The sequence below is a fragment of the Spermophilus citellus genome (assembly GCF_964194105.1).
Source record: "Spermophilus citellus genome assembly, chromosome: 4".
NCBI lineage: Eukaryota > Metazoa > Chordata > Mammalia > Rodentia > Sciuridae > Spermophilus > Spermophilus citellus.
This window is the reverse complement of record NC_138185.1, coordinates 143,025,203-143,041,824: the sequence shown is the minus strand read 5'-3', so window position 1 is coordinate 143,041,824 and position 16,622 is coordinate 143,025,203. Positions and strand designations below refer to the sequence as shown.

The following is a 16,622-nucleotide window of genomic DNA, read 5'->3' as shown; positions in this document are numbered from 1 at the left end:
CATTGCTTATGTTCTATTCTCTCTCCTCTTTACTCCTGAAATTTTAATTGCATGTGTATGATGATCATATTTCCTCTATATCTTTTATATATTTTTTCCACTATTTTCCATCCTCTTTTCTCTTGTGCTTCAGTATATTTTATTTTACCTTATCTTCCAGTCAGTCACTATTTGTACATACAGCTGTATCTCATCTACTAGAAAACTCATGTTCTTAATATCTGAGTTAATTTTTTAAAAAATTTTTTTATTAGCTACACATGACATTACAATGATCTTGGCAATTCATACATTTGAATCATCGGGGTATAATTTCTCATTTTTCTAATTGCACAGATTGCAGAATCACACTGGTCATAGAGTCACCTATATACATACACCAATCATAATGTCTATTCTATTCTGCTGCCCTTTCTATCCCCCCTACTCCTCCCCTCTGCTCCCATCATTTCTCTCTATCCAAGCTAATGTGACACATTTTTTTCTTTTTCTCATCACAACATCATACATGTATTCTGTATAACAATGAGGTTCTCCTTCCATCTTCCGTGCAACTCCCCTTCTCCCTCTTTTTCCCTCCCACCTCTCTTACCTATTTACTGGTAGTCTTCTTCTCATGCTCTTCCTCCCTATCCCATTTTGAGTCACCCCCCCCCCCCTTATATCAGAGAAGACATTCGGCATTTGTTTTTTAGGGATTGGCTAACTTCACTTAGCATAATCTGCTCTAATGCCATCCATTTCCCTGCAAATGCCATGATCTTGTTATTTTTTAGTGCTGAGTAATATTCCATTGTGTATAAATGCCATATTTTTTTAATCCATTCATCTATTTAAGGGCATCTAGGTTGGTTCCATATTCTAGCTATTGTGAATTGTGCTGCTATAAACATCGATGTGGCTGTGTCCCTGTACTATGCTCTTTTAAGGTCTTTTGGTTATAGTCTGAGATGGGGAATAGCTGGGTCAAATGGTGGTTCCATTCCCAGCTTTCCAAGGAATCTCCATACTGCTTTCCAAATTGGCTGCACCAATTTGCAGTCACACTAGCAATGTATGAGTGTACCTTTTTCCCCACATCCTTGCCAGCACTTATTGTTGTTTGACTTCATAATGGCTGCCATTCTTATTGGAGTGAGATGGTATCTTAGAGTAGTTTTGATTTGCATTTCTCTGATTGCTAAAGATGGTGAGCATTTTTTCATGTATTTGTTGATTGATTGTATATCCTCTTCTGAGAAGTCTGTTCAAGTCCTTGGCCCATTTGTTGATTGGGTTATTTGTTTTTTTGTTGTTAAACTTTTTGAGTTATTTGTATACTCTAGAGATTAGAGCTGTATCTGATGTTTGAGGGCTAAAAATTTGTTCCCAGGATGTAGGCTTCCTATTCACCTCACATATTATTTCTCTTGCTGAGAAAAAACTTTTTAGTTTGAATCGGTCCCATTTGTTGTTTCTTGGTTTTAACTCTTATGCTATAGGTGTCTTATTAAGGAATTTGGGGCCTGTCCCCATGTGATGAAGATTAGGGCCAACTTTATCTTCTATTAGACGCAGAGTCTCTGGTTTGATTCCTAGCTCCTTGATCCATTTTGAGTTGACTTTTGTGCATGGTGAGATAAAGGGATTCAATTTCATTTTGTTGCATATGGATTTCCAGTTCTCCCAGCACCATTTGTTGAAGATGCTATCCTTTCTCCATTGCATGTTTTTAGCACCTTTGTCTAATATAAGGTAGTTGTAATTTTGTGGATTTGTCTCTGTGTCCTCTATTCTGTACCATTGGTCTACCAACCTGTTTTGCTGCCAGTACCATGCTGTTTTTGTTACTATTGCTCTATAGTATAGTTTAAAATCTGGAATCGTGATACCACCAGTTTCACTCTTCCTGCTTAGAATTACTTTAGCTATTCTGGGTCTCTTATTTTTCCAGATGAATTTCATGATTGCTTTAATTAAAATCAGAGCTGAAATCAATGAAATCGAAACAAAAGAAACAATCGAAAAAATTGACAAAACTAAAAGTTGGTTCTTTGAAAAAATAAATAAGATTGATAGACCACTAGCCATGCTAACAAAGAGAAGAAGAGAGAGAACCCAAATTACTGGCTTACGGGATGAAAAAGGCAACATCACAACAGACACTTCAGAAATACAGAAGATAATTAGAAATTATTTTGAAACCCTATACTCTAATAAAACAGAGGATAGTGAAGGCATCGATAAATTCCTTAAGGAATATGAGTTACCCAGATTGAGTCAGGATGATATAAACAACCTAAACAGACCAATATCAAGTGAGGAAATAGAAGAAGCCATCAAAAGACTACCAACCAAGAAAAGCCCAGGACCGGACGGATATATAGCAGAGTTTTACAAGAACTTTAAAGAAGAACTAATACCAATACTCTTCAATCTATTTCAGGAGATAGAAAAAGAGGGAGTACTTCCAAATTCATTCTATGAGGCCAACATCACCCTGATTCCAAAACCAGATAAAGACACTTCAAAGAAAGAAAAATTCAGACCAATATCCCTAATGAATATAGATGCAAAAATACTCAATAAAATTCTGGCAAATCGGATACAAAAACATATCAAAAAGATTGTGCACCATGACCAAGTAGGATTCATCCCCAGGATGCAAGGTTGGTTCAATATACGGAAATCAATAAATGTAATTCACTACATCAATAGACTTAAAGATAAGAACTACATGATCATCTCGATAGATGCTGAAAAGGCATTCGACAAAATACAGCATCCCTTTATGTTCAAAACACTAGAAAAATTAGGGATAACAGGAAATTACCTCAACATGTTAAAAGCTATATACGCTATGCCTCAGGCCAGCATCATTCTAAATGGAGAAAAATTGAAGGCATTCCCTTTAAAATCTGGAACAAGACAGGGATGCCCTCTCTCACCATTTCTATTCAACATAGTTCTTGAAACACTTGACAGAGCAATTAGACAGATGAAAAAAATTAAAGGCATATATATAGGAAAAGAAGAACTTAAATTATCACTATATGCTGATGACATAATCCTATACCTAGCAGACCCCAAAAGTTCAACAAGAAACTTCAAGAACTAGTAAATGAATTCAGCAAAGTGGCAGGATATAAAATCAATACCAATAAATCAAAGGCATTCCTGTATATCAGTGACAAATTCTCTGAAATGGAAATGAGGACAACTACTCCATTCACAATATCCTCAAAAAAATAAATAAATAAAATACCTGGGAATCAACCTAACAAAAGAGGTTTTTGAGAAAGAAATAGAAGAAGACCTTAGAAGATGGAAGGATTTACCTTGCTCATGGATTGGTAGAATTAATATTATTAAGATGGCCATATTACCAAAAGCACTTTACAGATTCAATGCAATTCCCATCAAAATCCCAATGACATTCCTTGCAGAAATAGAAAATGCAATCATGATACTGTTATTTTTAAGATCGACAATTCCATCTGTTTATTTTATAGATTCTATCTCTCGTCTAAAATACTACATCTTCTCATCTATTTTACTGAGCATATTAGCCTTAACCATTTTGGAGTGTAAATCTGATAATTCAATTACATGGATATCCTCTGGGATGTTTCTATTGTCTATTTTTCTCTTGAGTTTCAGATAATTTATCAGGTCTCCTGATACACTAGGCAGTTTTGATTGCCTATTGAAAATTGTAAGCAAAATATTTTAGAGGTAATTTGAAGTTCTGAATTATATTATCTTTCCTCAGAAGAAACAGGTAATAAAAGTGGAACCCAATCACTTAAATCAGTTTAGAATTGACATGACTTTAAAGATAGATACAAGTATTTACGAAGGCTAGACTATTTTGGATTTCTCTCTACTCCTAACATATAGCCCATTCAGTAGTTTCAACTAAAAATACAAGGGAAGGATTACCATTACTTCTGATGGTCTGAATGCTAACTTTTGTCTCCCTTTCCCTATGAAACTGAATGCCTATTCATCTTCTCAGCTGGAGTTTCCCCCTCAGCTTCTTAACATCTCTGTTCTATTTCTGAATCAGAAATTACTTTGAAGGGGAAATAGGTGATGTTTGAGCTTCTGCTTTCTTTGAAAATCTGGCCCTTCAAATTATTACAGTTACGGCAATTCTCTAATGCCTTCTAATGTTATTTTTCATATAACTTTTCTAGTTGTTTGTGGGAAAGCTAGTCTGATATAAGTAATTCCACCATAGCTGGAAATAAATATCTTCAATATTTATTAAAATTTAAAACATATATAACCTCAGACCCAGAATTTCCACTTCTACTATTTTATCCTACAGAAAAATACAACATGGACCCCAAACATATGTACAATAATGTTCACTCCAGCGTTATTTGTAATAGCAAAAGACATTTAAACTCAATAAAGAATAATGTCCACTAATAAAAAACAGGTTTGATTATAGCATATCCATGTAATTGAACACAATGACTATAAACAAATGCCATGGATTTGTACGTGGTAAAATGTAAGATGAAAAAAATATGTATAGTATGCGCCAATTTAGGTAAAAATGGATAAACACATGCATATATATTTGCATATGCCAAAATGTTTCTGAAGAAACACATTAGAATAGAAAAGAGAGGTAACTCTGGGTAAAACACAAAACATGAGTGCTTGGAATCACTGGAAGATTCTTTATTTTTTTTTGTCTTGAGTTTATTATTTATATAATACAGATGTTAATTTTACAATAAACACTATGAAGAAAATAAGATATACCATGAGAAATATTATAAAGAAAAGAGCAAACTGCTACTCCAAGAAGGATTTTTTGTTGTTGTTTTTTAACCCAAAATCTCACATTAGTGAATTATGAATTTAGACTTTAAAGATATCCTGAATTTAGCTAAGTAAAGGAGGGATAATGCTCAGAGAAGGGGATTAGAATCATCAGAAGTTCAAAATTGATGAAACACAGGATACACGTAGTAGATTGTCATCTTACAAGCCTGATTTTCCTCAAGGATACATGAGTCAAGGGAAGGTGTTTAAACATTTTATTTTGAGGCAATGAGAAGCAACTCAAAAATTTATGAGGAAAGTGTGATAAGATCACCTTTGCACTTCCTGTGCATTGTGGTTGTGGAACTATGGACAATGAATCAACAAAGGAAAAGACAAATAGGAGAAAAACTTAAGCTAGAATCTAGCTGCAATAACCTAGAGGGGACTCTACTGTGGTTAACAATTGAGTATAAAAGGGGGAATTAAAAGATAATGAGATATTAAAAGGCAGAATTAAAAGATTTAGGGCTTTATTTATCAACAAAGGAGCATATGAAATCATTTATTACTATTTACTTTTTTTGACGTGGACAACTGTGTAGATAATGGAGCTCTTCACTGCCAGAAAATGGCACTGATAAGTTAGGATAAGTAGAACTCAGTTCTATGTTGTTGAAGTTCAGTATTTGGGTGAATTTAAAACTGGTCGGGAAATCAGGTCCGGAAATAGATGAGGAACATAAATTTAATTGTTCTAAGATTCAAGTTGGCAGTTGAATTCATTGAGATATTTAAGATCATCACAGAAAGAAGGCTAGGGATGCAACCATACATATAAGAAATAGATTCTATATAAAAAGCCTCCACAAGAAAATAAGTACTCAGAAAGTCTTTAGAAGTGAGTAGTATCATAGTTTCAAGAGGGCACATATTCTTTCAGAGGAATCTAGAAGTATGGGGTCTTAAATGTGTCAGTGGTATTAAGAAACCAGAAGATGATATACTGTACTTAATCCCTGTGTCAGAATTACCTAGTGCTTGAGTAAAGGTCATCATCTTTTGTCCTTCTGAACTGAACTTTCTTGAGGTTAAATGAGTATATGATTTTTAATAATGTCACCAGTGAACTATATTTTTAGATCTGAAAACAACTAGAATAGATTGTAAATGCTTCAAGAATAAGGATCATGATTGATTAATTCATCACGTATACTTAGTGCTGTCTGCAGCATTTGTCACCTAACAGACCCTCAATAAATGCTAAATAATTTAAATATGGGATGAATAAATAGATGAAAAGATGAACAAGTACCTGAATGAAAAACTAAAGAACTAATGCCTAGCAAAATCTTGGCAAGGTTCTAGTGTGGCAATGGAGGGCAATAAAGATACATAAGATAATGTGGAAAGAATGCTCTAGCTTGGCCAGCTAGGAAGAGGTTCTCTGAGGCGGCTATATTCGAGCTGTCAAATTATAAAAAGATACTAAACTTGTGATGGTCTGAGGAAAACATGCCAGGAAGGGTAAAGTTCAAGGAGAAAAAATGGTAGTAAATGTGCTGAAATAATAAAGAGGCATATGTGGCAATGGCTCCGTGAACAATATGGAAACTAGTAAAAGGTAAGCCTGAAAAGACTGATAGGATGCTGATGATACAGGGTCTCACAGGTTGTGATCTCATAGGAGTTTAGTTGTTACTCTAGCTTCAAAGAGAACCCATTTAAATTTTAAACAAAGCAGTGGTATAATTTGATTTACACTTTAAAAATGTCACTCTGGCATCTGTATGAATAATGAATTACAGAGGGCAATGGTGGAAATAAGTAGACCTGTTAGGGGCTGATGTAATATGCCAGACAAGAAATGCTTATGGTGTAGAGGTAGCAGTATAGAAAGTAAGGTATGCTTGAATTTAGAATATAATCTGGAGACAGAGCGGACAAGATCATGTTCATGTGTCACATATAGGAGGGGAGAAAGAAAGACTCCAAAGAATTTTGATTTAGCCTGCAGACAATGGCATTCATTTAGTTTTGAGGCATGAGGCAAAATTTGGGATATAAAATAGAATGCAGAGGAAAATTTGGAGGTGTCAGTTTAGGTCTGAAGTGACAGGCATCCATATTAAGATGAAGACAAAGGGAATGGTAAAGAACAATGATATAAAAGCCAAATGAAGTATGTAGGGATGTAATTTGTGGTCTCTGTAGGCACTGGAGCATAGAAGAGAAATATGAGCTAGAAAGATTTAAGAATTATCAAAATAGTCTTAATAATTAAAGCCGTGTGAGTAACTGTGATCACCCAGAACAAGTTTATAGAGTGAAAATGGAATATCTACTATGAACAACTGGCAAAAGAGATGAAGAATGACCAGAAAAAAAAAAGAAGGAAAACTAGAGAAGTGTGGCATCATTTTGGTGAATAGAAACATTTCAAGGAGGGCTTGTAACTGGCAAATAAAAATTAATGTCTACTGAGTTTAATAAAACAGGATCATGATCATCTTAGAGCTGTATCCATTTAGAGGTGAAAGAATTCAGACTCCAGGTACATGAGACATCTGAGACCAGGAACTAATGACAAAGAATATAGATAACACTCCTAGTTTTTTTTTGTTTGTTTGTTTGAAGCAAAGATGATTTTCATAATTTTAAACATTTTTTATATTCATTAGAAGTATAATTTCATAAGACATGCAATAAATATTTCTAAAATAAAAAATCATTTTATAGTCATATGCATAGCCCTTCTTTTTTCTTCCTTTATGATTCTATATTTTGAAAAGTAGCATATTCTTACCTCTAAGAGATAAGGCTCCATCTCATCCAGCGTTTTCCCAAGATGTTTATCTGGATCTAAACCTGCCAAGAAAGATTTAAGTTTTTCTAGATAACTGTAGATAAAAACTTAAAGACATATTCACCTTCCTTTTGCCCCTCTTACCTAGGAAAGCAGTGTGAATATATTTTAAGTTGCTTTTGTCTTAAAGTAAAATGTACTTTGCTAGTATTTACTTTCCTATTCTTTTTATGCTGATTTTCTTGCTCTTAAAAATAAGTTTCAGTTCATTTCAATAGCACTGCATCAATAATTAGATGCATTATTTTGATTCCTTTCTCTTTTTTGAGAAATTATAGTTAGAATGGGAAAAAGTATAATTTTAAAGATGTGAAATTTAAATTCTTGGTATTTTAATCATTGCAGTTTAGTTTACTCATGAACAACCATATGAATTTTCTGATTTATCCTTATTTAATTAAAACTTGAAATTTTGCCCTTTATGCTTGTAACTGTAGCAAGTTATGAGGCTGATGCTGGAGGATTTTAAGTTTGAGACCAGCCTGGACAACTTGGGGAAATGCTGTCACAAAATAAAAATAAAAAGAATTGGGGATGTAGCTCAGTGGTAGAGCACCCCTGGGCTCAATAGCCATGAATGAAAGCAGAAAACAGAACAGTGGTAGAATGTTCTATCTATATAATTAATTTGCTTAATAGTATCACATGAGCACAAATAATCATATTATTAAATAAACTGACATTTTGTTTTTATGACTACTTGTGCAACAATGTGTTTTCCAAGAAAAAGGAAAAACAACTCTAAAATCACTATTGTGCCAAGAGCACTTTCTTAGGCTACAATAAACAGATTCAACTAATATAACAGTAGAGTATGTGAGTGATGGAGCAATAATGAGAGGTGGGGGGGGGGACTCATACCACAAATCAACTATAGAATTAAAGAATTCATTTTAGATATTTATTTCTATATGTACATTTATGGATTTAACTCCATTTAAATAAGTTATTTTTATTTATTATTGATTAAAACATTCAGATTCTTAATTATACAAACTGATTAATAGTTTTCTTTTTTCAGTTGGATGCCTTTCTTGAGTAACATGACCTTTTTTCCTTTCTCTATCTTTTAGTACTGGGGATTGAATCTGGGGTGCTATACCGTTGAACTAGTCCTTGTTTATTTTGAGATGGAGTGTCACTAAATTTTCCAGGCTGAACTTTAAAGTGTGTTCCTGAGTAGTTGGAATTTCAGGAATGCACCATCACACCCAGCAACATGACATTTCTTACAACCAAAATTTCATAGTACCAAGGAGAAATGTAGGACTTATGGCTTCTTCTGCTATTGTGTATTATGTTAGATCATATTCAAAACAAAACAACTCAGACTGGTAGCAGTGGGTACATTATTTAAGTTAGCTTCCTTCATAGCAACCTAATTCTTGTGGTAGGCTGGGTGAACACATAAATGAACACTTGACTATGTCCAATTACATTGCAATTCAATATATAAAATAAATAAATAAAGGAAATATTTAAAGTAACATAACATTTTATAAAAATTAACATTTTGCTACATAAGCCTTTTTTTTAAGTACTAAAATTGAATGTAGGGTCTCATTCATGCTAGGCAAGAGTTCTGAGCTGCATCCCTAGCCCTCACTAACTTTTCCTTAAGAAATTAAATACCACCAATGCAACAGAATTTCATAACATATCTACCACTAATCAATATGCTCTACTCTTTTCCATATGGATAATCACTCTTCTGAAGTTACTGTAATACTTTTCAACTTTGATTTTGTAATTTTACTACAAATATATGTCTATAAAACAGTATTTAGTATTGTTTGTGAATGTTAAAATTTTGCACAAATGATACAATTTTAAGTATTTTTTCAATTCACATTGTTAATGAGTTATGCAAATTTATTACTGTGGTTCTGGTTCATATTTTACCATTGAATTGCATTCCAAGAGATGGACAGTTGGGGATTGGGTTGGTTCTGATTTCTTATTTACCATTGGTATTTTTTGTACTATGGTGAATATGCTTTAGAATAGAATTACTACCAGAGAGGAGAATAAATATTTTTATATATGAGTGTTACACACATGTGTATCTTTCAATTCTATTAGATATTGCCAAATTTTTCCCTAAAGCAGTATTACTAATTTATACTTCCAACATCAGGGAATTATAATTCCCATTTCATATATTGCAAAAATAATTTAGTGTTGTTAAATGCTTTATTTATTAATTTTTGTGTTGCTGTGGTTTAAACTTGTGGCTTCACTTATGTTAGACAAGTACTCTATCTCTGAGATATACCAGATGTCAAATGTTTTGGCAATCTGATACATATACATACAAACATATATACATACATATGTATGTATATAAAATTATTTCACATATTATTTTAATTTCCATTTTTTGATTACTGAAAGAAGTTATTGTCTCATATTTCATTGCCTATTCATTCAGATTCTCAATTCTATGAATTGTTTACCATTTGGTAATGGTAAGTTTTGTCTTTTATTTGATGATTCAAGTTCTTGATATATTCTAAATGCTAATCTTCTTTATTATGGGCATTAAATACCTTCTCTAATCAGTCAACTGTCTTTATACTTTGTTTTGGTGGCAGTGTAGTGTATTTTGATAAAGTGTTTTGCATTTTATACTAGACAAGTGTGTATTTGTAAGTTTTTCCCTTTTGGGTTGATTGTCTATGTGCTTTACAATTTTTCTAATAGACTCATCTTTTTTTCCATAATTCTGAAGCAAAGCCATTATTAGTCTTGTGCTTATCAAATGTGTTTATATTATGAATTTGATGATGCTATTTGTATGCCATTAGTATGATGAATTTATTTGGGGGCAGTATAGTTTCTTATTGGTTGTTGTTTTATTCTTGACAGACCTTACCTGATGTTTGGCATCTAAGGGGGTCTTATCAAAGTGCCAAATTTTTGTTTGTGCCTTTAGTGTTTCTTTGCCTTTTCATTTTCTTAGATTTTTGTCTTACTTTACCATTTTCTTCCTTCTTATTTTTAAATGTTTGCTATATAGCTTATTTAATTCTAGCTTCTTGATTTGAACACTTGATTTACTTATATTTACATCTTTTTCAAAAATAGGATTTAAATACCAATATTGCACATCCAAAAAATTTGAGAAATTACACTTTAATTGTCATTTAGTTTTCCATATTTCATGATTTTTATTGCTATTAAGGAATCACTCTTGTGTGAACACATATATTTTCACTACTTTTTGTTGTTTACTAATTTGATTGTATTGAGGTTAAAGAATGCAGTCGTTATGATAATAAATCTTTAAAATTTGGTTAAGTTCAATAGTTAAACCTTACAAAACAGAATGCACCAGGTCCAGACAGATTCACTGGTAATTTAACTAAACATCTAAGAAACAAATTATACCTATTCTCTATAGTCTCTTTTATAGGACAGAAGCAAAAAATATTTTCAAAAACCCATTTTAATGAGGCCAGTATTACCCTACTACCAAAGTGAAAGCAATTACAAATAAAGAAAACTAAACACTAATATCTCTTATGAACACATGTAAAAATCTTCAACAAAATATTAGCAAATGGAACTTAAAAATATGTAGGTATATACTACGACCAAGTAGATTTATCCCTGGTATGATGGCTAGTTAAACATCTGAAAATCAAGTAATGAAATCCATTACACCAGCAGAATAAAACAATAGTAAAAAAATCACATGATCCTATCAACAGATGTGAAAAAACATTTTACAAACCCAACATTCATTTATGATAAAAAAACTTTCAGTAAACTAGAAATAATGGAGAACTTCCTCATGTTATCAGAACTCTAATGATAATATCATATTCAATGGTGAGAAACTGAAGTTTTCTCACTAAGATGGGGAACAAGAAAAGGATATCCCATTTCCCTACTACTTTCAAAAAACTTATTAAGTTTTGCTAATGGAATAGAGAAGGAAATAAAATATATACAGAATAGAAAAGAAGAATGAAAAAAACTATATTTGTTTAAAGATGACATAACCATATATGTAGAAAATCTGAAAGAGTCAAGAAAAAATATTATAGGAATTAATAAATGATTATAGAATGATTGTAGAATACAAGGTTAATACACAAAACTCAATTGCTTTCCTACATACCAGCAATAAACAAGTGGAATTTGTAATTAAAAATACAATGTTATTTACTCTAGTACTTCCAAAATAAATTAAGGTATATATTGACCATAATATAAATAAGATCTATGTGAGGAAAACTGCAAAACTCATGAATGAAATCAAATAACTAAATAAATGAAGATATTCACACTCCTGGATAGAATCAATAATGTCACGTTTTCCCCACCGTATACATATATTTATAGCACTGACAAACTACCAGAATGTTGTGGGTATGAACAAACTAATTCTAAAGTACATATGGAGGGACAAATGATCCAAGGTAGTCAACACATTAATGAACAAAGTCAGAAGTCTGATAATACTTTAAGACTTACCATGAAGTTATAGTAATTAAGACAATGTGGCATATTGGCAAAATAGAACAGAGAAATAAATCAAAAAAGTAAAACAAGGAACCCAGACACAGATCCACATAAGTATAGTCTTATGATTTTGGGCCATGGAGCAAAAACAATATAATGGAGAAAACAAAATCTTGAATAGTTCTGGAATAGGTGAAAGATGCACATACAAAAAAAAAAAGTATCCAGACAAAAAAAACTTATACCTTTCACAAAAATTGATCCAAAGAACTGAACCCAATCATTTAACATTCAATATTATCTGTCTGGACCTATTTTTATTATCTTGGTGTCTGTATTAGTCCATTTTGCATTACTATAATGAATTGCCTGAGGCTTTGTAATTTTATCAAGAAAAAAGATTTTATTTTGGCTCACCATTCTAGAAGTTCAAGGACAAGGGACTGCATCTGGTGATGGCCTTCTGACTAAGAGTCCCAGGCTGGCATACGGCATCACATAGCAAGAGGTAAGGAAAAGGCAAGTGCAGTATCTTCTGGACACTTTTTCTTATGTTATACAGCTATCAGTATTCAATTATCGGTATTCTTAATACCTCCAAAAGGCCATGCCTCTAAACACCATGGTCAGAATCGAAGTTTCTATTCAATAATTTTATTGGGCCTTCTAACTATAGGATCATGTTGTTGGCAAATAGAGATACTCTGAGCTTTTCTTTTCCTATTTGTATCACTTTAATTTTTTTCTTTTTCCAGACGGCATTGGCTAGAGTTTCAAGAACTATGCTGAAGAGAAGTGGTGAAAGAGGGCCTCCCTGTCTTGTTCTAGTTTTTAGAAGAAATGCTTTCAGTTTTTGTCCATATAAAATCATGCTGGACTTGGGTTTAGTACATACACTTTTGCAATGTTGAGGTATGTTCCTACTATCCCTACTTTTCCCAGCGTTTTAAACAAATGACTGCTGTATTTTGTCAAATGCCTTTTCTGCATCTGCTGAGATAATCATGTGATTCTTTGTTTATGTCTACTTATCAGGTAAATTACATTTATTGATTTTGGTATGTTCCACCAACCTTGCATCCCTGGGATGAAACCCACTTGATCATGGCGCACCATCTTCTAAATGTGTTTTTGTATGCAATTTGCTCGTATTTTATTAAGAATTTTTGCATCTTTACCAAAAGAACTTAAAATTGGTATACTATAGTGATAAAATCGGTATACTATAGTGATGAGGACACATCAATGCTCATAGGAGCTCAATCCACAATTCCTAAGCTATGGAACCAACCTAGGTTGCCCTTCAAAAGATGAATGGATAAAGAAAATGTATTATATATACACAATAGAATATCACTCAGACATAAAGAAGAATGAAATTATGGCATTTGCCAGTGAATGGATGGAACTGGAAGATACCATGTTAAGTAAAATAAGCCAATTCCAAAAAACCAAAGGCTAAATGTTCTCTGCTATGCAGATGCTGACTCACAATAGGCTGTGGGGAGAGAGAAGTGGAGGTTCACAGTACTGGATGGGGGGAACGAGGGAGAAGGATGGGAGATGGGAATGTTCCTCTGTTCATATATGAATACATGACCAGAGTAACTTCACATCATGTACCACCATAAGAATGCAAAGTTATACTCCATTTATGTATGATATGTCAAAATACATTCTAATGTCATGTATAACTAAAAATAACCAATTAAAAAAAACGAATAAGAACCAGGAGAGAGAGAGGAAAAAAAGGAATTTCTGTTCATCCAGAATACTGGTGTGAAGTTTCCTTTCCTTGATGTGTTTTTATCTGGTTTTGGTATAAGGGTGATACTAGCTTCATAGAAAGAGTTTGGAAAGGTTCCCTCCTTTCCTATTTCATGGTATAATTTGAGGATTGGTTTAGTACTTCTTTTAAGGTCTGGTAGAACTCAGCCGAGAATACATTTGATCCTGGGCTTTTCTTTGTTGCTAGGCTTTTAATGATGCCTTCAATATCATGACTTCAAACTGATCTGTTTAAATTTTGTATGTCCTCCTGGTTCAACTGGGTAGGTCATATGTTTCGAGAAATTTGCCAATGTCTTCCAAGTTTCTCTATTCATAAATTTTCTAAATAGTTTCCTTTATCATCATAAAGTTTAATATTTCAGTTTTTCTATACCTTTCTTTTGGTTACCTGTGATGTGTTTGTCAATTTTATTTTTTCAAAGAACCAACCTTTTGTTTGATGTTTTGATTTTTTTTGTTTAAATTACATTGATTCAGCTCTGATTTTAATTATTTACTGTCTTTTATTGATTTGCTGCTGATTTGTTTTTTTAAGACCTTGAAATGTTAGATTATTTATTTGGTGTCTTTCTATTCTTTCAATGAATGAGTTCAGTGTTATGAACTTTGCTCTTAGAACCGCCTTCATAGAGTCCTAGAGATTTTGATATGTTGTATCACCAGTTTCATTTATCTCTAAGTATTTTTTTTAATTTCATCCCTGACTACTTCTGCTATCCATTTACCATACAATAGTGTATTATTTAGTATCCATGTTATAGTAACATCTGTTTTTATAATTGATTTCTAATTTCATTCTATTATGATCTGATAGAATGCCAGGTATTATCTCCATTTTATTGTATTTGCTAAGCTTTGCTTTGTGGCTTCATAACTGGTCCATTTTAGAAAACAATCCATGTGCTGCTAACAAGACATTGTATTTAGTATTGATGGACAGAATATTCTATATCTAGTTTAAATTATTGATTATATTGTTTAGTTCTATAGTTTCTTTGTTTAGTTTTTGTTTCACAGATCTTAGTGATGTGAGAGGTATGTTAAAGTCACCCAGTATTATTATGTTGTTGTCTATTGGATTCTTAATACTGAGAACGGTTTGTTTAATGTATGTACATTGTTTGGGGTATAAGTATTTATGATTGTTAGTTCTTCTTATTGTATAATTCCCTTAAGATGCATGAAATGATCTTTTTTTTTTTTCTTCTGACTAACTTTGGCTTGAAGTCCACTTTATCTGATATAAAACAGAACTCCTGCTTGTTCAGGAGATCTATGTGAATGATATGATTTTTACCCACCTTTTCCATCTTTATCTGTGGATTTCTTTTCCTATGAGCTGTGTCTCTTGGAGAGATCATATTGTTGGGTCTAGTTTTTTAATCCAGTTTGCCAGTTTATGCCTTTTGATTGATGAATTTAGGCCGTTTACATTCAATGTTATTACTAAGAAATGCTTATTTCTTGTCATTTTGATTCATTTCTACTTTTTGGGGGGTATTAGTTTCTCCTTTGATTGACTCTTCTTGTAGTGTAGTTCTTACTTCTGCTCATTTTCATTTCTTCTTCATGAGATAGTTTATTGAGTGTTTTGTAGTGCAGGTTTTCTAGTTGTGAATTCTTTTAAACTTTTTGATCATGGAAGGTTTTAATTACATCTTTAATCCTGAAGTTTAATTTTTCTGGGTATAGTATTTTGGGATGGCATACATTTTCTTTCAGAGCTTGGTATATATTATTCTACCACCTAGTTTTGAGGTTCTGAATTGAGAAATCAGCTGAAATCTGGACTGGTTTACTTCTACATGTGACCTGTCATTTTTTCCAAGCAGCTTTTAAAATTCTATCCTTATTCTTTCTTAGGTATTTTCATAATAATGTGCCTTGGTGTGGGTTTGTTGTGATTTCTATATTTGGAGTCATATATAACACCTATGTTTGATTTTTCATTTTAAGATTTAGAAAATGTTCTGATATATATTTCATTGAAAAATGTGAATTCCTTTAGTATCTATTTCAGAGCATTCATCTATCCCAATGATTCTTAAATTTGGCCTTTTCGTGTTATCCTTCATTCCTTGAAAATTCTGTACATGGTCTCTTAATGTCTTTGATCCATGGTCAACTTTGTCTTGAAGATATTTTGTCTTTTGAGTAAAGCTCTGTCTTCCATGTGGGCTACTCGTTGGTGATGCTTTCCATTGAATTTTGTATTTAGTTTATTGATTTCCTTCATTTTGAGGAGTTCTGTTGATTCTTTTTCAGAATCTCTCTTATTGATCTTTCACTTCCTGTATCTTTTCTCTGATTTCATTTTTTACCTCACAGATTAACCTAACAATGAACTTTCTAAATTCCTTCTCTGAAATTTTACTCCACTGAGGTGTTAATGGATTCCTTTATTGCGGTCTTTTTGGTTTGTTTGGGATGGTTTCTTTTCTTTTTCTATTTATTCATTTACTCTTTATTTAGTTGTTGCCTTATTGATATACATAAAGGTGATATTTACTGTGGTATATTCATATATGTATTTACTATATTTGGTCAACCTCATTCTGTAGTTATTCCTTTTTCCCATCTCTCTTCCTTCCTCCTGAGTCTGCTTCTTCTACACTCAATTCTTTTCAATTTTTATCTCCTTATTTCTCTCTAGCTTCTTCATATGAAAAAAAAATCATTTGACCTTTGACTTTCTGAGTCTGATGTATTTCATTTACCATGATGTAAATGGAAC

General features: G+C 32.5%; 1 protein-coding gene across 2 annotated transcripts in view; it reads right to left on the bottom strand.

The window, feature by feature from the left end:
* Positions 1-16,622, bottom strand: part of DPH6 (diphthamine biosynthesis 6) — a 170,336-nt gene that overhangs the window by 26,406 nt on the left and 127,308 nt on the right. For both annotated transcript variants that reach the window (XM_081291053.1, XM_081291054.1), the window contains one exon: positions 7,568-7,629. In XM_081291053.1, the coding sequence (XP_081147179.1) occupies positions 7,568-7,629 (62 nt within the window). The remainder of the gene's footprint in view (positions 1-7,567; positions 7,630-16,622) is intronic.